We start from the raw sequence: 19,802 nt of genomic DNA, 5'->3' as shown, positions 1-19,802 counted from the left end.
TTAGCACTAAACTAGGTAGGTGACTCAGCACTCAGGCTAAACAGGTATTTCTCTGCTAGAGAGTCTAAATATAGTTAAGTCACAGTTTACCACCTATGACTAACCTTGCTATTAAAACTTTAAACTGACAATCACTGTGACAATTAGACACTTTAGGCTAAGTTTAACATGTCTCTGGGCCTCTTTACCCCTGTTTATTTTGACCGTGCCGCGTGGCTTATGGGATCTTAGCTTCCCTACCAGGGATTGCACCTGGGCCCTCAGCAGTGAAAGCACTGAGTCCTAACCACTGGACCGCCAGGGATACGCTTTAGTCCTCTTTAGAATCCTGACGTATGTATGCCATTGAATGAAAACCCAGAGTACAAGAGAAGCTGGAGACAGCAGAGCCCTGGCGTTGGAGTCCTACCAACCACTGTGGTCGGAAGAGACAACCAGCCCAAGGACTCTTCTAAGAAGCCTTTTGTGAGTTCTCCTGGGGCAAAGGAAGCCAAAAAGCAATGCCATCACCAGGGCTGGCGGCAGGGCCTCACGAGAAGCAGCAGAGGTGTGCAGGAGAAGGGTGGTTAGGGTTTTTCTGTAAAGGCAAAGCTTAGGACCATGACTCACCCTGCTGTGGACTGGAAGCTAGAAGAAGGGTCATCTTTCTGGCTAAAAAGGGAGTGAGGGTAGGAAACAGCCAGAAGTCTTGAGGTAGCAAACAGGAGTGCTGACTTCATCTACTAGAACCAGAAATTCAAGACAAGTTCCACAGCTACTGCTCTGCAAAATGAGCTCAAGATGTAAACTGAGCACTGTTTGTCCCCACATCCTGACATCATACATTCATTAAGGACTTGAACAAAGGTGTAAGAAGAGTCATCCTGTTTAGAACTCCTGAATGGGAGAAACCCTGAGTTTCTGTAACCACGGCGCCTGTCTACAGCAGTGTGGACCCCGTCAAGCCTTCCCACAAACCCCAAGGGAGGAGCCCCACTCGGCCGTTGCCTTGTCTTAGAGCCTGGCGAGGAGCTGGAAGGAATGGCTCCAGAGACCCAAAGCGAGCAAGCTTTCTAAAGAGCTATCAGCACACCCGAAGGATACATCAACCCCTAAAAGAAAGGTTAAAAAACAGGGAAGTTTATTGTAGGACACTTAGTACGGATAAATGGGATAGAAATGCCTACATGTCATTTGGAAAATCAGCCATGATTTGAATTTAAAAATAGCTACAGGCAAAATTTCATTCATCATGATGCTTTCTTTTGTTTCTTCTTTTCATTTTCTTCTTTTTCTTTTTCAATCTCAGCAACGTATTTCTCAATTTCTTCAGGATTTAAAATCTATCAAAGGAACAGTATGGTTAGCCACACAAGGGCCCCCGAACACAGGCCCCAGATGCCCCTTCCAGCTGCTGCTACAGGAAAGCAAGGCCACATGTGCCTGACCCAGGGAACAAGCTGGAACTGATGTGTAGGTGATAATTATAAAGCAGAAGCAAACGTGCACAGCTGAGGTTTTCAGCACGTGAATGCTTTCTTTTCGACTCATTTGTGGGGATCCTTGGAAAGAATCTTTCTCGGGGCTAAAGCCACAGCAGAATGGTCCTGAATGTGCACTACCCCTGCCCTGACCACTGGGAACACTCCATAGGTAAGGACAGCAAACCAACTTGGTGATTACCTTGAGGGGTTGATCTCGTCTCATGACAGCAAGTTCTATGTTTTTGCCACCTGACTGAACCACCTCGGAGGGGAGAGAAGAGTGTTAGATACCTCACCCACCTCAAGACCAAACAGCGAGCGCCCTCACGTGCCCTGTGAGCCCGAACGCAGCGCTGCCACACAAGGGGATGGGGGTGGGACACTGGGGTCCCAGTACCCAGAGCGTGTGTCCTAGCTGCGCACTGATGTGGCCAGTCCTTTGCGATATCCTCCTGCCTTCAGGCAGCTGGATTTGGGCGGGGCTGCTGGTCCCTCCTCCTGCACAGCAGGTGTGCTCACGGCCCTCCCATCTGTTCTCAGCCTTTCCCACCACTAAGCCCGGACGTCTGGACCCCCTCTGCCTCTTTGGCTTCACCCCCTAGCACCTCCAAGGACAGCTTCCACCCACTATTCCCAGTGCTTCTAAGTCCCTGACTCTATAGCGGTAGCTCGAGCCTCGGAAAGGCTGAGCGCTTGGGCAAGCCACCTAGCCTCTCGGTGCCTGGACTGCCCAGATGTATAAGGAGCTGATACAGCCCCAGAGCAGTGCCTGGTGCTACGGTTGGCGCCCTTGCCACCTCCTTGTTGCCCACATGTCAGCTGCTCCATTCTGCGCTGTCCGTTCCGCCCAGCCCAAGTACCACCACCACGGCGTGCGCGTCTTCAACATATTGCCCAGATTTCAAACACAAACTTACTTCCAGGAGGGCCTTGATAACCAGCTTAATAGTCAGGTCGTCTGTTTCAATGGCTTCGTCAGTATAATTCTTCTCTAGAAATTCACGCACTGACTTGGCACCCCTGCCTATAGCGTTGGCCTGAAACAGGGATGGGTGTTACACGGCACAGAGTGTGACAATCCAGAGCCAGCCCAAGAAAACGACCCCCACCGCCACCCCCGTGGCCCAGCCAGTGCCACCCTGCTCCCATGTGCTATGGTGAGGGGCAGCCTGGGGGCAGGCGGGCCTGTACTCCAGGCCCTGCCCCATGGCTTCTTTTTGCAAAGGGCTATGTGGAGTTGGTGCTGATTCCTACCAAGAAAGGGATTCTACTGAAAGACACGCGGGCAACGTGACTACGCCACGTATCCTTACACCTCGCTGTCCTTTCCTCCCAAAAAGCAACGCTTAACGACTTCTCAGCTCCCGTGTCACAACTGTGTCATGAACACACTTGTGTATGTGTACACACCTATCTACAGGATTAGGCCAGCTCAAGGTCCCAGTGGCCTCCAAAGCTGCTTCTACTGGCAAGATGGCCCAAAACAAAGCCCCTCTGTTTTGTCAGGGACTCACCTTCCAGGCATGGTACGTGCCCGAGGGGTCAGTCTGATAGAGTCGGGGGGTACCATCAAAGTCAAAACCCACGATAAGGGCAGAGATGCCAAACGGCCTGCGCCCGTTGCTCTGTGTGTAGCGCTAGTGGAAAAAGAGACACAGTGACACTGCTGCCTTGGCACGAAGGCCCCCCAGAACCCGCCGTAAGTAAAATACACATGATGTTCCAAACACAGCTTTTAACCACCACAAGTAAAATACACGTGATGTTCCAAACACAGCTTTTAACGAAGGGATGAAAATAAATTAAGCCCACGTTCAGGTTATTTGCAATTCAGGTGAGAAATGAAATGAGCCCGTGGTTTTCAGCATTCCTCCTTCTCTTGCTGCATTTTCATTCTCAGAAAGACCAGAATTGCATCATGAAGCACAGCTGGGGCTACTTGGAATTACTTTGACAGCAGACGCAATCTGGCTACACATTTTGGTTCACAGGTGACTAAGATTTCACCAGAGTGGGCGTGGCTTTCAGCCCCCTCCCAACTGCTTGGTGACTGGTCATTCAAAATGACAAGACAAGAACTACATCATTTCCCTCTGGAAATATGAATCTGGACTGCCCCATGCCACTAAATAAGAACACAACAAATGCCACTTAAAAGGATAAATATGGTAAAACTACACAGAGAGAAGTCAAGGCTAGGACCATGTGCATGGAACAAGTATGGTCTCCTGATCTCCCCACAGTGATGCGTGCGGCCACGTGAGGTAACGCGGCAGGACACTCCACGACAAAGCAGTGACTGCTCACAGCTAGCCGAGCCACGGCAGGCAGACACACCCACCTGCTTCAGACTGGCGATGTACCGTGTGATGTACTCCACGGTGACCGGGTCCTCCACGGTCAGCCGGTGGCTCTGGCATTCCACCCGCGCCCTGTTGATGACTATCCTTGCGTCAGCAGTGAGGCCTGCAACGAACACAGAGAGAGCTCCCGCTGAGCCACCCCTCGTCCGGCCGATAGTCGAGGCCAGCGCAGATCACACGAGTGAACAGCAATCACCCTCGGCCGGTCCTCTGACACCCAGCACCGAGATCATTCTGAGTGACCACCAGCGGAACCAGCAGCCTCTGTGAGCTTCTCTGAGAAAGCTGCATGTACGAGGAGCTGTGTGTATTTACACAGGCTGTCAACACGCTAATTTTTTGACAAAGCAAGTCAATCTCTAGCTTAGGTAAACTGACCTCCCCGCTGAGGAAGGAAATGAATGAAAACCCAGAAGTGCAAGAACACACGGCACGTCCCGAGAGCAGGGTGCTGTCCAGCTCTCCCCACTTCACGGGCGCAGTTAGCTGTGACAGCTGACCTTTCTCCTGCCGGCAGCGATGGAGGCGACAGCACAGCGCCTCATCCCGGGGTGTTTAATCATGTGGCCCCTGTGCTTCCGCATCCTGGGGAGGACCTCCCCCTGCAACTGTGGCCAGCCCTCTTCTTGAAGGCCAGCCCTTTCTTTTGAGTGATTTCAGGTTACCCAATTTTCCCGTCCCTCAACAGCCCTTCCACCAGGTTAACCTCCAGAGCACTGTTCTAGGAGACCGAGAAATACAGCACGGGCCCCAGACTTACCCGCGAATGCCATGCAGACATTGTCGTCCAGAGCACAGATCTTCCGCACTGTTCTTTCATCCTGCAGTTTGGCCACTGACTTCTTCTCCACACCAAGAACAACAATGTCTTTTCCTCGGACACCAACCTTCAATAAATGGCAACACTGCACTTCAGGAGCTGACACGAGGTTCTGCCAGCAGGCACGGAGCACTAACAGCAGATGCTAACGTGGTCCTGTGAACACGCCAGGGGTGGCACGCACACCCTGCACACCGTGGGTCTCGATCCACTTTTGGCAGAGCCAGTCCAGGTATCACAATCTAGGTGCCTAGTCTTGTGCCTTAAAATACTGATACGTAGTTTCAGTTACAGCACAACTAAGGAGTAACTACTGTATCATTAGTGTGTATGTGTACACGTGTCATTTCAACCCCCTGAATCAAAGAGTCTCTGAAAGGCTTGAGTGTGAGTCCCTAACAATGAAGTCAGGTGTCCTGAAAGCAGTGTTGATGTGGTTGTAAAACTATACCAAAACATTCCCCCCTCTCTCGTGCACTTTTTTTTTTTTGGCCACAACGCTCGTGGGATCCTAGTTCCCCAATGAGGGACCGAATCCAGGCCACGCAGTGAAAGCGCCGAGTCCCAACCACTGGACCGCCAAGGAACTCCCCTCTCCTGCACTTCTGAAACCAATGTGCACAGCGGCGGGGAAGTGCCTGATATGGCATCAGGTGGACAACGTATCAAGTATTACTGGGAGGCCCGCGGCTCTCTGTTTACGGCTGACACTGTAGCGCGGAGAAAAATGTATTAAAAACATGGGGGGAAAAAAAGTCACTGCCTGCCAGTTAAACCCCTCAATCGAAGCAGCAGCAGACACAAATGAGACAATCACTTCGAAAAGCAACCTCTTCTCTTAGTTCAGAGCAGGGTCTCTCAACGTCTGCCCTACAGGCACCTGGAGCAGCTAATTCGTCACTGTGAGGGGCTGCCCCTGCGCACTGTGGGATGTTTAGCGTCACCCCAGCCTCCACCTCTAGAAGTCTCCACGTGGGGTGCAGAAAAGCACTGGTTGGCAGTGCTTCGGATTTCAAGGAGCTTTCTCGTGAACTGTCTTCCATGGTCTTCAAAGTTCCCAAGGGAAAGAAGGCCAGGCCCAGAGAGAGTCAGGTTAAGCAAAGGTAGCCACCCTGGCGTGACCCACGATAGTATGGGGCTGGGGGTGTCAGCTGACCCCAACAATCTTTAAGCTGAGGCAGGTCACAAGATGGATTTGGGGCCTTAATTTCAAAAAAGATTCAAGAAACAAAAAATACTTCAAAATTTACAGAATCGTGTGTGTTTTCTCTCTGCCCACTCAAACCTCTGAAACACCAGATAAAAGATAAACCATCATCCATTTTGACCAATCTGCAAACTGACATGTGTCTTGAGGATAGCATGTATTTATATCTGAAGCACTCGTCTAAATGAGGCGCGCTCGGGTGCGACGGGACATGGGTCTGGCGCAGTGACCAAAGGGGTGGAGGACTCAGCAGTTGGACCCAAGACGGAGCCTGCCCGCCGCGCCGGCGGCCCGGAAACTGCAGGGTTGATGCCGACACCGGCCGCCCTCTGTTCTCGAGGCCGACCCGGACTTTAAGCGCAACTGCTTTCCGCGGGGGTTGGGGGGGTAAGTCGCCTACCTGGGAGCTGTCCACACACAGTTCGCGGAGTCACTCCCTTAAGGAGCATTCCGGAGCGAACAAGGGGCGGGCCCTGCCTCTCGGAGTCCCGCGCCCCGGCCCCGCCCGGCCCCCAGCCCCCAGCCCCCCAGGTCCACGCGAGGGCCCCCGCCAAGATGGCGTCGGCACCAGGCGCGCGCACGGCTCCGGACACGGACGCGGGGCACCAAAGCCAGCGGCCTGCAGAGCGCCTGCCGAGCCAGGAGCCGCCCCGCTCGCCCGGACGCGGAAGCCGGCGCCCGGAGAGCCGCCCGGCCTGTCCTCACGTCTCCCGCCCGCGGCTCGCAGCGCCCCTTCCCCGCAGCGACGCCCACGTCGCGGCTTCCGAGTGCGCCCCACACCATCGTGCCGCCCCAAGCCCCGCACCACCGCGCTCCCGTCAGCGCGGACCCCAGGGAAGCTGGTCGGCAAGACGAGCCCGGGCCCCACCCAGCCGCCCGGGCCTCCGCCTGCCCCCCGCGCCCGGCCTCCCCGCTCACCGCAGTCGAGCCCTTCTTCACGGCCTCCTGCGCGTACTCCACTTGGAAGAGGTGGCCGTCGGGCGAGAAGACGGTGATGGCGCGGTCGTAGCTCATGCCGGCGGGCCGACGCGATCAGGACCGGGAAAAGCGCACACTCACGGCCGCGCAGGCCGCGATTCACGACGCCGCTGCGCCCGCACCGCTCGCCCACCCCCAACGCCGGCGACTGCGCTGCCAGCGTAAGGCGGTGTCCGGAGGCGTCAGGCGGCGTCGGGCGGACGTGTGCGCGCGCGCCGGGGCGGGGCCGGGCGGAACCACTGGCGGCCGGGCGCGGGGGGCGGCGGGGTGGCGACGGGCCGGGAGCGTGGCGCAGAGCGGCCGCCCGGGGGCGCCGTATGGGGCTCGTCTTCGGGCTGAGGCTATGGGCGGGGCGGCGGCGCGGCGGGCCCGAGGGCGACGCGGCGGCGCAGGGGCGGGCGAGCCCACGGCGCGGCGCCCCCCACGCCCCCCGCCCCCCAGCGACTGCGGAGAATGAGCGCCTCTGGCCGCCGAGAGCAGCCGGAGAATAAACCCCGATGATCTCGGGCTGATCCCGCGCCCACGACCATGTCGGTGGCCTTCGCGTCCGCCCGGCCGAGAGGCAAAGGGGAGGTCACGCAGCAAACCATCCAGAAGGTGGGCTGGGGGCCGCGGGCCGGGGCTGCGGGGCCGCGGGGTGCGGGCGGGTGCCGGGCCGGGTCGAGGGCAGCCGGCGGGCGCGGGGCTCGAACAAAGCCGGGGCGCAGCCGACCGCCGCGACCCCGCCGTGGCCCGGCGCGCGCTTCGCGGCTGGCGTGCGCCAGCCTGGGCGGGGGCGCGGGGCGGCCCGCGGGGTGGTGTCGGCGGAGCCAAGCCGTGAACGACCCCGGGCCGCTCCGGGCACAGTGGGGACCCGCCGCTTTCGGGACCAGGGGCTGCGGGCAGGGGCGCAAGGCGGCGGGACTGGGTGCCCGCGGGGTGGTGTCTGCTGGCCGCTTGGCGCGCTAAGGGGACCCGCCTGGCTGGCGAAAGCCGTGGCTCTGCGAGGTGGGCGGCCCCGGTCCCTGCGCGCAGCTTGACTGGTGGAGGCGCCACGGGGCGCATGGGGCGACGGGGACCCGGCCACGCCCGCCGCCTTAGGTGTTGGCACTCCGAGGCACAAAGGGGCGCATCCGGAGTGTGGGACGACGTTCTAGCAGTCTCGCAGCCCTTTAAGGAGCGCGCGACACCTCGGGGCTGACCTGCTGGCCAAGCTTCTCCGCCCTTATTCGCGTGTCAAATTGTTTTTCAGCGTGACACCTGGCCAGACTTCTCACCTAACAGAAACTTTACAGATTCGCTTTACAGCCTTGCCCGCGTTCTGTAAGTTTGGCCTCGTGGTGTTCTAGAGATAACCTTCTCTTGGGTTTGGGGGCACCTTTAACAAAGCCTTAAGTTTTGAAATTCAGATTTAAATTTTCCTACTGTTTGTGTTTAGAAGAGAAGCTCAGAAGAAAGGGGGTGTTAGTCGTTCCCGTTTGAATTTTCTCAGTGTCTTTGGTAGCTACGTTGTTTGTTTTTCTCATCTGGGGTCCTTGGCAGTATCCCTTAGTTTCCATGAGCCTCCTTTTTCCCCAAGGGACTCACCTTGATGGTCATAGCCCTTCTTCCTTGATGACGTGACAGGACCTGGGGGACTTGTCCTCAGCCTCTTGGCTATTTTGAGACTACTTTTGCTGGGACTGGTTTTGACAAATGAGAAGCCTTAGTAAACGCTAAATAGGAAAGAGATGACTTGAGAAGCAGGTTTAAAAGTGGGGTGTTTTTATTTGTTTAGTCAACACTTATGGGGTGCTTACTGTGTACCAGGCCTTATTCTGAGGGCTTTGCAGGTCTTAGTTCATTTACTTTCTTGTGGTGGTTATCGTCATCCCCATTTTATCAATCAGGGGACAGGTATAGGGAGGCTGAGTGCCCACTGATAAATGGTGGCGCAGGTGTCAAACCCAGACAGCGGCTCTAGGGTCTGCCCTGACCGTGACTTCCGTGTGGGACTCTTGGCTGGGCAGAGAGTCAAGCGTTGTGGCTCAGATGCACACGTTGGCAGCCCACGGGCCTTTGCAGACCCTGGCCTTTTGGAGCTTAAGTGTGATGAGTGTACTCACTGTTCCTGAAGGTGCCTTGGCGTCAACATTCATCCAGGTATTTGCACTTTGCACCCACCCCCTATTAAAGTTCCCCGAAGTATCCAGGCAAAAGTGTGTGTTGGAGCACTGCTTCCAAACCTCAGATCAGAAAGACTGCATCCCGGGGCAGAAAATCTGCCTGCTGACCTTTGGAGATGGGTCTTCACCTTAGGCTGTCACCTGATTTGACCTGATAGGGCTCGCAGTCTGTGTACTCACCTTGGTGTTTTGTCCGTAAATATACATATCCGGGGCTCTTTTACTGGTGTCCTGAGAGGGCATGAGAGGTCCGTGTTCTACACTCTGTGTCCACAGCACGTGCTCATGCTCAGAGCATTGAGAAAAGCCAGGGGTTCCTTGGAAGCGTGCAGGGTAGTAAGAGAGCAAGAAGTATACTCTTGTCCTTAAAGTATGTTTGGATAGGAGCCTGCCTGGCAAACTCCTACTCAGCCTTCAAGGCCCCACCGAAATGTCCCCTCCTCATGCCCCTTTGGCAGTCATGTGGTGAGTACAGCACTTTGACACATCACTTGGGCTCCCAGGTTTTCGTGTCGGTGACCTGTTCTTGTTGTGTCCCCAGGTTGGCACAGTGTCCGGCATAGTCAGTGTCTGGTACATGCTGGAGCATCTGTGACACTGGTTCCATTAGTGCAAGTGTTTGGGATAGGCAGTTGTATTCACTTCCTGTGGTTGCCGTAACAGATTACCACAAACGGGGTAGTTTAAAACAGCAGAAATTAATTTTCTTACAGTTTTAGGGGCCAGAAGTCCAAAGTCATGGTGTTGGCAGGGTTGGTTCCTTTCTGGGGTTCCGAGGGAGGATCTGTTCCAGGCTTTCCTCTGAGTTTCTGGGGTTTGCTGGCAGCCCTTGGAGCTCCTCGTCTCGCAGACGCGTCCCCCCCACCTCTGCCTCCATCTTCGTGTGGCCCCTCTTCCTGTGTGTGTCTCTGTGTCCAATTTCCCTTTTCTCATAAGGACACCAGTCACAAGATTTAGGGCCCACCCGAATCCGTGTGACCTCAAATGTAAGTTGATTACATTTGCAAAGACCCTATTTCCAAATAAGGCCCTGATCACAGACGCTGGGAGTTAGGACTTGAACGTATCGTTTTGAGGGACACAGTTCAACTCGTAAAAGAGGATGCGTGGGGGAGGGGTGTACCAGACAAGGAGAATCAAGGAGCAGGGGTAGGAAGGGTCTCAAAGATTGAGGAAGTCTTGGGTGGTCCTGCCTTTGGTCTGCAGGGAGCAGGTACAGGCGCCAAAACTGGCAGGGCTGGGAGAGCCAGCCTGATCTGGGGCGCCTGGGCTGCGTGCTCAGGTGGTTTTGCTTGTGGTGACCAAGCATAGCGTTAGTGCAGGTGCGACGCAGGTGAGAACCACAGGGGACGTGACTTTGCCAGAGGTCCTGAGGTGGAGGTGAGCGGTGTCTCAGCAAACTTCAGTGGCCCTGTAGCTGGCCAGCTGGCCTGCAGGCCGGAACCTGCCCTGCGCTCTCCCTGGTTTGGGACCAGAGGCCGTGCTCTGGGCGCCACCGGTGGGGGTGGGGCTGCCGCCGTCTCCGCGGGCCGCGCAGCTGGGCTGGGGCACGTTGGAGGGGCCCCCGGGAGCGGGCCTCGGCTGGCGTGTGGGGGCCTCGTTGCCGCGTAGCACATAGTAGTTGCTTAATAAATGTAAGTTTTATCGTTACTGTTTGTATTGGTTTCCTTGGCCGGAGAGCGGGAATGGTGGCTTGTCCCCCTGTACCCCCAGCACCTCGTGCAGGGGGAGACGGGCTCCACGGGAGCTGCGGGACCGGTGGGCAGCTGGTATGGGTCTGGCACGGGAGAGTGAGACCAACAGGGCGGCAGCCTGGCCCCCGCGTCCTCTGTGCCCAGGGGCAGGGGTGGGCGCACAAGGGTAAGGGATGGCCATCTGGGTTGCAGGGGGATGCCCTGTGCTCTCTCAGACCTGAAACTTCTCTTAAAGAATATGGGACAGGGGCTTCCCCGGTGGCGCAGTGGTTAAGACTCCTCGCTCCCAGTGCAGGGGGTGCGGCTTCGAGCCCTGGTCAGGGAACTAGACCCCGCATGCATGCTGCAACTAAGGAGCCCATGTGCTGAGACTAAGGAGCCTGCCTGCTGCAACTAAGACCCAGAGCGACCAAATAAATAAATAAATATTAAAAAAAAAAAAGAAGAAGAACGTGTGGGCTAATTCGTAAGGGAGGTAAATTGACCATTTAAAATATTCGAGCTGCCTTCACAGTTGAGGATGGCGTGGGCACTCTGGGACGCCCACGAACTTGGCTAATGAATCATTTCTGAAAGCGCTTTCTCCCCAGTGAGCAGAACCTGGGAAGGGTCTCCAGGGATGGCAGTGATGGTGTCCCTTCACTCTGGTCCTTGGGGCCAGCCCTGGGGAGGGGCGGGGATGGGACCCGGGCCAGGGTGGTGCCCCTGAGCACACTTGAACCTGCCCTGTGGAGGCTCTGAGGGCAGCCCCTGCGGGTGGGGAAGTGTATTCTCCGGGAGGGAACAGCCACCGCCAGGCCTCTGTCCCCTCTGCCCAGTGAAACCTGGCACAGAGCCCTCCTGCAGGCGCTGCTCCAACGCAGGTGTTGCCCCGGGTGCCCTCTGGTGGACGATGGAAGCACCTGGGTAAGGTCCACCCATCCCTTCCTAAAGCAGTCGCCTGCCTCTTCCAGGGCTGTGTCTGTCTTCCAGAGTCTGGAGGCGGAGGGAGGGGCCGCAGTCAGGGGCCCTGTGACACTCACTCGAGGTATCCCCACTGCCCGGCCCTCTGCCCCTAGCCTGTTCCCTGGGCCAGTGGTCAGGGCCTGGGCACCGGCCTCTGTGCTGGGAGTCACCTGCGATCCCCGGGCTGCGAGTAGGAGCTGCCGTCCCACCCCCGAGTGAGGGGGGCCTGGTGCTGATGTCCCCAGGTCGCAGGACCTGGGCAGAGTCGGGCCAGCCTGGACCTCCTGAGCTGTGGCGGGCACCACGACCGCGCACCCTGCCATGTGAACGTGACGGGAGTCGAAAGGCTTCAGGGAGAAGGTGCTAGATGTTTTTGCCGCGAAGGCTCCGGAAACGTGGTCCCGGTCCTGAGCAGATGGGCGACCGCACCGGGGCCGCTCAGGGTTCTTCTTGTAGCAGCGGTGGAGGGTGGGCAGTGGGCCCTGGGATAGGGGTGAGGGTGGAGTCTTGTGGAGCTGGGGGGCGTGTTTTCCTGGGCTCAGATTCTCCTTCGGCTGTAACAGCGCACAGCCCAGCCCCTGCTGGGCCGCAGGTTCCTTGTTTAAAGGAGGATGACGTCGTCGGGTCCTCATGGTTGCGCTTGTGGTGAGACGTTACCGCCTGGCACAGGAAGGCACGTGACCTTGCAAGTGCCGGTCTCAGCCTTTTGATCAGAGCCTTGACTGGAAGCGATGAGTGGATTCTGAAGGGGAGGAGATTCCGAACCACAGGAAACCACCTCGAGTCCAGGGTCGTGCGACGAGGCGGAGGGAGCCGCGCTCACGGGGCGGAGCGGTGGTGACTGAGACAGGAGCTGGCCCCGAGTCGCTTGAGGAAGGTGGACGTGTGTTTGCAGTTGTGTCCACGTTAACGTGTCTTATCGCGTCCTTAGAGTCTTTGGAAGTTGAACACGTGTGTCACACACAGGTAGGACCACGAGGTGGGGGCCAGCCCCTCCCAGGGACACCATGGGAGTAACGTTTGGGGTTTTTTGAAACCCACACACCTGATTCACGGATTCTCCAATCAGGTAAATGTTCGAAGGGGTCCTGTCAGCGTCCGTCAGCAGAGTCTGCGGCGCTGGCGCCGCTCGTGCGTCCCCTGCGGTGGTGGCTGCCCGTGCGCTGGGGAGGAGAAGCCCTGATCAGTTAGCGGCGCCCGCTCCGAGCGCTGCGGTGGGAAGAAGCCCTGATCAGTTAGCGGCGCCCGCTCCGAGCGCTGCGGTGGGAAGAAGGGTTCAGCCGCCTGGTGACGCTCACCCAGCTCTCCAGCTGGCCCCGAGCTTGTCCCTCTCATGCCTCGGGTGGTTCCCAGGAATGATCTCACGTGGAGTCCGCCCCATGTGTGGGGGGCATGCACTGTGGCCTTGTTTGTAGCTACAGAAGCCAGAGACTGACTGAGTACCACATGTTTGTTCCATGGAATTCTCTGAAGCCTAGGAAACAATGAGGGGGGCATCTTTGTGGCTGAAACGGGACAGTCTCCAAGATATCAGGGAGGATGGGAGACCAGCGGGACGGGAATGTTCCCTGTGTGCACACAGCGGGGGGGGGGGGGGGGGGGGGGATGCTTCCAGAACGATCTGAGGTTGGCTGGAATGGCAGCCGAGGGTGGGAGGTGCAAGGCCCACCCTTCCCTTGGGGCTGCCTGGACTTCAGCCTGTCCCACTTCAAGGGCAGCAACCTTTGTTAATTACAAAAACAGCCACAGGGAGGTTGTGAAGGGTCTTTCTGCCCATTGTGGGGTGACCTGAGCCCCCCTCAGCAGCAAGCCCCAGGGCTTCCAGGCCCCTCTGTGGCCCCTATTCCAGGGTTGTCATGAGGGGCCACTCCCCCTTCAGAGATCCTCACCCAGGTTCCCCGGTGGCCCCAGCCCAGCTCTTTGTGGTCTCTAGGGCCCCTGGTCCCTCGCCCTCCCACTTCCCTGTCATCCTCACTCCCTCACCCACCCAGTCCGGACCCCACATGTGGCGCCCGCAGCCCCAGACGTGTCCCCTGAGCTGGGCCCTGCGTCCTCGCCTGCGTGTCCTCACGGCCAGGCAGGCCCACGGGCAGCGGAGCTCCCACGTTGGTCGTCAGTTCCCTCACAGCCGAGTCCAGTCCCTTGTAAAGCCTGTGGTCGATTGTCACAGAAACAGCAGCCAAGGAAGGACCCCCCCCCAGGTCTGCGCCCGTGTTCCCGCCCCCACGGGGACCCTGGGCTTGGCTTCGTGATGCCCTGGCCGCTGAGACGTCAGCCAGCACGACGGAGGCTTGGTGTGAGGCCTGTGCTCTCGGGCGCCCTCTCGGAGCCCTGAGGCCACCAGATGACCACGTGCAGAAGGAGGCCCCAAACTGACCCCAGTGCAGAGCCCATGTGCGACCCACAGCAGACCCGCCCCCACAGCCCAGAATCACGAGAGCTAAGGAACTGGTGCTTTCACCGCGGCACGTGGGGATGTTTGTGATGCAGCAGCGGGTAACGGATGCACCCGTGTGTGTTGTGACCTTGGTCCCATCAGCCTCTGCAGTCAGCCCCGGCTGAGGTTCAGAAAGTCACCCTCTTTGCTGGGCACAGGACTCCCTGTCCCCCAGCTGCCCCACCGTTCCCTGTCTCCGACGTGCCACACCCTCTTCTCCAGGTTCCTGGAACTTTGTCTCCATTTTTGGACGTGCCCTGCTCCACCAGGCGTTTTACCTGTGCTGTCCCCTCCACCTGGGCTGCCCTTCCTCTCGCCTCTGCCGGCACGTTCCCGGTCAGCTTTCCAGCCACGGCCCAGACGCCATCCCTGGGTGCCCCCCGGGATGTCCGCTGCTAAAATCATGATCGACACGCTGCCGCCTTGTGCCACCAAGCAGACGTGTGCCCACGGCCATCTCTCCCCAACTCTGGCCGCCTGCTGCCTGCTCCGCTGTGAGCATGAGTGGGGTCTGGCCGCCTCTCCGTCGTGCTTGCCTGGGCCTAGGACAGGCCTTCAGAGATGGGGATCTCGCCACCACTCGGCGGCTGTGGCCCTCGATGCTGAGCTCCAGCTCCTCCAGATGGTGTGGCCACCGTCTCTGCTGTCTGCCCCCAGCATCCTCGCCTCCGGAGGCCCTCGGCCACGCCTGGCACTTGGGTTTCAGCCCTCAGGCTTCAGAGCCTTTCTCTGTGACGTCACCTGCCCCGTCAGCCCTGAATCTATAGAAAATCAGGCTTCCCAAGAGGGCAGAGAGTGAGGGACATGCCTTCTGGTGCAGGAATACACAGAATCACCTGTGAGAAAGCTCAGGAGACAGCAATAAGTACATGAAGAAGTAGATTGCTAATCCTCCCATCAGCGTAAGTGGTGTCTTTATTTTTCAGCTATGTACTACGGATACACATTTTTAGACACACACCAGGTAGAGAGAAGAGTAGGTAAGCCCCTGGACCCACCCAGCCCTGGCAATCCCAGACACTTTAAAATCACCTTTTACACGATGTTGTAAATCAACTATGCTCCAATATTAAAGAAATAGAAAAAAGGAAAAAATTAAGTAAAAAAATTTTGAAGATCAAAAAAAGAAACTTTAAAAAAATAATAAAAATAAAATCACCTTTTAAATGATAACAGTAACAAACGCCTCTCTTAGAAATTTCAGTGAACACAAATGCATATAAGAAATAAAGTCTGTATGTGTAATCTCCAATCTGGAGAGAGCCAGGGTTTCCCTCCTGTCACTTATTTCTTGTTTTTAGGTTAGATTAGGTTACTCATCAAAACCATGCCTGCACATAAAGAATCAAATAGTGCTGTGGAGCTTGTATAAAAAATTAGGGGTCATTGTTCCACCCCTGTGCTGTTTCCCACCTCCCAGCAGCATGCTCTGGCTCCCATCATCGCTAAACCAAGTGGCTACTTCTTGAATGCTTTTAGCTTTAAGCATTGTCTGTTGACTTAATCCACTCAGGCTGTGATAACAGAATACCGTGGACATTCATTAGTCACAGCCAGGCGGCTGGAAGTCCGAGACCAAGGTGGTGGCAGAGTTGGTTCCCAGCGAGGACCTGCTCCCTGGCTCGCAGACCGTCATCTTCTCGCTGTCTTCACACAGCAGACCGAGGAAGCTCTGGTGTTGTCTCCTTGTCACAAGGACAGTGATCTCCTGATGGGGGCTCTACCCCCACGACCTCATCTAAACCTAATTACCTCCCAAAGGCCCCACGTCCAGGTGCCATCACATCGGGAGTTAGGGCTTCAACATAGGAGTTCTGGTGGGACAGCAAATACTCAGTCCATAACATTTGTTGGCCTCGCGTGATGATGATGGAAAAGGGGGACTTGGCGCATTTGCATGCCCCTCCCCCACCACACACCTGTGCTCCCGTTGCCCCAGTATGGCTTCCTGGTGGTTGGGATTAGATTCACCTCTGGCTGTGATGATATAACTGTTGTTCCATGCAGGATCACATGATGATTTTTCCTGCCCAGTCTTTTCTTTTCCCTGGAGTTGGATATCTCACTTTTTAAAAAAAAATAAATTTATTTATTTTTATTTATTTATCTTTGGCTGCTTTGTTTCTTCGTTGCTGCGCGCAGGCTTTCTCTAGTTGTGGTGAGCGGGAGCTACTCTTTGTTGCGGTGCGCGGGCTTCTCATTGCGGTGGCTTCTCATTGCGGAGCACGGGCTCTAGGCGCACGGGCTTCAGTAGCTGTGGCTCGCGGGCTCAGTAGTTGTGGCGTGCAGGCCTAGTTGCTCCGCGGCATGTGGGATCTTCCCGGACCAGGGCTCGAACCCATGTCCCCTGCATTGGCAGGCAGATTCCTAACCACTGCGCCACCAGGGAAGCCCCCTCACTTTCTTTTTAATCACTTCTCACTAGTTTATCCCAGACTTTCTTCCAGCCATGGAAGCCTCCTCAGCTCAGGTAGTCTGTCAGTCTTTCTCCTCTGAAAGACACCTTTAGTCAGGTTATTCTTTTCAGAAAGTCCCCGTCAGAATTGGCTAATCCTTCCTCAGGAAATCTCCCTCAGGATCAGGGTGTCTCCCCTTAGGAAGTCTCTCTCAAGTTCTGTTATCCCTCCTCAGCGTCTCCCTTAGGCTCCTGTCATCCCTCCTCTGGAAGTCTCTCGACGATTTGGTCATCACTCAGGGGTTCCCGCTTTTGATCCTGTCGTCACTCCCGTAGAGTCTCCCTCGGAACTGGGTCATTGCTCCTTTGCTGCCCGAAGCTTCTATCCTGTGTGGAGGTGCTCAGTACTGTGATTTTCACTCCATTCACTTTTAGGACCTTTCTGTGCCCCAGTGTGTTTGTCAAGCTGGGCCCTTTGAGAACCTTTCCATCTGGACGTTCACATCCTTCAAGTTCTGAGGAAAAGTCTTGAACAATTATTTTTGTTTTTTATAAATTTTATTATTTATTTATTTATTTATTTATTTGGCTGCGTCGGGTCTTAGTTGCGGCATGCGGGGTCTTTCATTGTGGCGCGGATTCTTCGTTGTGGCACACGGGCTGCTCTCTCGTTGTGGTGTGCATATTTTTTCTCTCTCTAGTTGTGGCATGCGGGTTTTCTCTTCTCTGGTTATGGTGCACGGGCTCCAGAGGGCGTGGACTCCGTAGTTTGTGGCACACGGGCTCTCTAGTTGAGGCGCGCAGGCTTAGTTGCCCCACGACATGTGGGATCTTAGTTCCCAGACCAGGGATCGAACCCGCGTCCCCTGCATTGGAAGACGGATTCTTTACCACTGAACCGCCAGGGAAGTCCCTTGCACAATTATTTTTGGATGACTTTCTTCCTTCCTGTCTTTCTGAAAGTCCTAGAAGAATTGTTTTTGGCCATTTGGATTGTTCTTCAATTTCATTACCCTTTCTGTTTTCTACATTGGTCTTTTGCTCCGCTGTCTAGGAGTTTTCTACTACTTCATGTTCCAACTCTTCTGTCGATTTTTTTGCTGTGGTCGATGTATTTTAAATACCTCAGAGCTCTTTTTGTTCTCTGTTCTGTTTAATAGCGTCTTTTAAAAAAAAATAGATCCAATAACTTCTTTTATCTTGGAGAATATTAATAATAGTTGGGTTTTCTTTCTTTTTGTATTTTAAGTTTCCTTCTTGCATAATCTTCGTCTCCCCCAGCTTTTGGCCTCTGTCGCTGGTTTTGTTGGATCTAATTTACAGGCTTCCGGGGAACGCTGGTGCGGGTCACCCATCTGAGGTCTTGGCTAGAGGTGTCCCCCTGCTGTCCATGTCTGGCACTTTCCTCCCGGGCTGGTCATTTTCCCTGAATCCCGCCTTGGGGACTCCTGCCAGGTAGCTGTGGGGAAGGTCCCAGAGTCTCAACCCTCCCACGCCTGGTGGGTCCCCAGTGTGGGTCTGTGTCACATCCGGCACCCTGGCTTCTGCTAATTCAGTTCTTGCTCTTCCAGTTGCTTCCGCTTCTAGAATCCTGCTGCCTGCGCTGCTGTCTCAGCTGTGTTCACTTTGTCCTGGTGAAGGGTTACCGTCTTCATCCCTTTCCCACCAGCCAGGTCTGGGAGGGTTTGGACCTCAGCTCACACCCAGCCCACCATCCTCCCCCCAGCGTGTCCTGGTCTTTTTTCCATAACTTCGCTGAGGGGAAGTTATGGAAGACTTCATCTCAGTGGAGTTAGTACCTTGCTTAAAAAAAAAATCCTAGCAGTGTAACATTTTCTCCTGCTTGTAAAAACTACGAAGACGTTCGTAATGTCTGGTTAACATCTCATCCTGTGGTTTCCTGTCATTGAGCATTTGGCGTCCCCCCTTTTTCGAGCTGACACGAGTGACGCTGCAATGGACATCCGTGCGTGCGGAGGGTGTGGCCTTGGGAGAGGACTCCTGCCGGGCATCGTGAGGCCGGGAGGTAGAGCCCGTGGAGCCTTTTAAGGGTGGTTCTGAGAGGGAGACGACATGGCCTTTGGTGGTTGTTTTCCTTTCTTAATTCACCTGGGGAAGTCTTCCTGGGCAAACGGCCGGGATGCCCAGTCCCCCTGGGTTTGATCGCCTGCCTGTGGGTGGGCTCCACCGGCAGCCCCAGCCCAGAGCGCCCTCTGGTGGTTCCCTGTCTCGGGCCGGCTCCTTGGCCAGGGTGGGAATGGCTGAACTTGGGCATCATCTCCGCAGTGGGGAGAAAACACTCAAGCATAGAGGAGGAGGTTATAACTAAAAAAAACCCGAACAAGGGAAATCAACCCTGAAGGCTCAGGGGCTGAGCGGGGAGGGAGAGGCGAGCAAGGCAGTGGCGGGGCAGGCCCTCGGCGCTTGGGTCCCCCCTGCCCCCGCCCCACGTCCCGGTGGGCAGTGTCCACGCCAGGCCTCCTGGCCGGCCATGTGCGGCCCCTCCCACGCTCCCACGCGACCTTCCTCCCCTTTCTGCGGCCTCTGTCCCCCCCTGGTCTCCGCAGGCCGCCCAGGTGCTGTCGCCGAGTGGCCGTCCTGGTACAGCAGCTTCGTGGGTCTAGGAGATGCTCGCAGGGGTGCAGGTAGCCTCCCCCGCAGTCCCCACCATGTGGCCGTGATTTGTGGGCCTCACACCCCAGACTCCACGTCCACCCTTGCTGGACAGAAGCACCGGGGCCAAGGGCCCTAGAAAACGGGTCCTGCAGGCTGTGGGTTTCCTGTGCGGAGTGAGAACCTGGACTGGGGGCGCAGGGCGCGGGAGGGGAGGGGTGGGCCCTGGCGCCTGCAGGGCTGCGTGCTTGGCACAGGTATGTGGAAGGTGCTCGGCCCTGCTGGCTGGGGCCGTGAGGGGGCAGTTCTGCTGACGGGCACCGCTGGGCCTCATGAGCCGGGGCTCGCGAGCCCCGCAGCCGGCCGCCCGCGGACGTACCGTGTCCCCCCGCTCACGTCTGCTTCTCCTTCAGATGCTGGACGAGAACCACCACCTGATCCAGTGCATCCTGGACTACCAGAGCAAGGGCAAGACGGCCGAGTGCACCCAGTGAGTGGCCGCGGCTGCCCGCGCCCCTCCCGGCCGCCTCTGGGCCTTGGGGGCCTGAGTGAGGGGGGCCTCGGGGTCAGCTAAGCTGCTGGGTCAGCTCCCCTGGGCGGCTCCCCAGGGAGAGGTGGGCAGGCTTGGAGGGAAGTGGGAGTGTGGGGGAGAGGGGACCACTGGGGGGCGCAGGCCAGCCGCACCAGGGGACAGCAAGCTCCTCCAGGTGGGACCTCGCGTGACCCCAGGGCCGGGCACTGTG

At 56.7% G+C, this 19,802-nt stretch overlaps 2 protein-coding genes across 2 annotated transcripts in view; one reads left to right on the top strand and one right to left on the bottom strand.

Moving 5' to 3' along the window:
• Nucleotides 1-1,097: 1,097 nt before the first annotated feature.
• On the bottom strand, nt 1,098-6,996 carry PSMA7 (proteasome 20S subunit alpha 7). The gene is made up of 7 exons (XM_036824652.1): nt 6,772-6,996; nt 4,587-4,713; nt 3,805-3,929; nt 2,978-3,100; nt 2,381-2,500; nt 1,663-1,725; nt 1,098-1,322 (listed from the first exon to the last, which is right to left on the bottom strand). Exons 1-7 carry the CDS (start codon nt 6,865-6,867, stop codon nt 1,230-1,232), a joined length of 747 nt encoding a protein of 248 aa, XP_036680547.1. The 5' UTR covers nt 6,868-6,996; the 3' UTR covers nt 1,098-1,229.
• A 112-nt stretch (nt 6,997-7,108) lies between these two features.
• SS18L1 (SS18L1 subunit of BAF chromatin remodeling complex) overlaps nt 7,109-19,802 on the top strand; it is a 28,590-nt gene continuing 15,896 nt past the window's right edge. Inside the window, exons 1-2 of the mRNA XM_036824651.1 lie at nt 7,109-7,428; nt 19,473-19,549. Of these exons, the coding sequence (XP_036680546.1) occupies nt 7,360-7,428; nt 19,473-19,549 (146 nt within the window). The 5' untranslated portion in view covers nt 7,109-7,359. The remainder of the gene's footprint in view (nt 7,429-19,472; nt 19,550-19,802) is intronic.

The sequence above is a fragment of the Balaenoptera musculus genome, chromosome 15, assembly GCF_009873245.2.
Source record: "Balaenoptera musculus isolate JJ_BM4_2016_0621 chromosome 15, mBalMus1.pri.v3, whole genome shotgun sequence".
Lineage (NCBI taxonomy): Eukaryota > Metazoa > Chordata > Mammalia > Artiodactyla > Balaenopteridae > Balaenoptera > Balaenoptera musculus.
The sequence above is the reverse complement of the archived record's forward strand: the minus strand, read 5'-3'. Positions and strand labels throughout refer to the sequence as shown.

Coding starts and splice junctions, on each gene's coding strand:
- PSMA7 (XM_036824652.1), bottom strand. CDS start 6,867: ATGAGCTACGACCGCGCCATCACCGTCTTCTCGCCCGACGGCCACCTC. Junction 3,930..4,586: donor TGTCTGCATGGCATTCGCGG/GTAAGTCTGGGG, acceptor TGTTCGTTGCAG/GCCTCACTGCTGACGCAAGG. Junction 2,501..2,977: donor GCACGTACCATGCCTGGAAG/GTGAGTCCCTGA, acceptor TCCCTGTTTCAG/GCCAACGCTATAGGCAGGGG.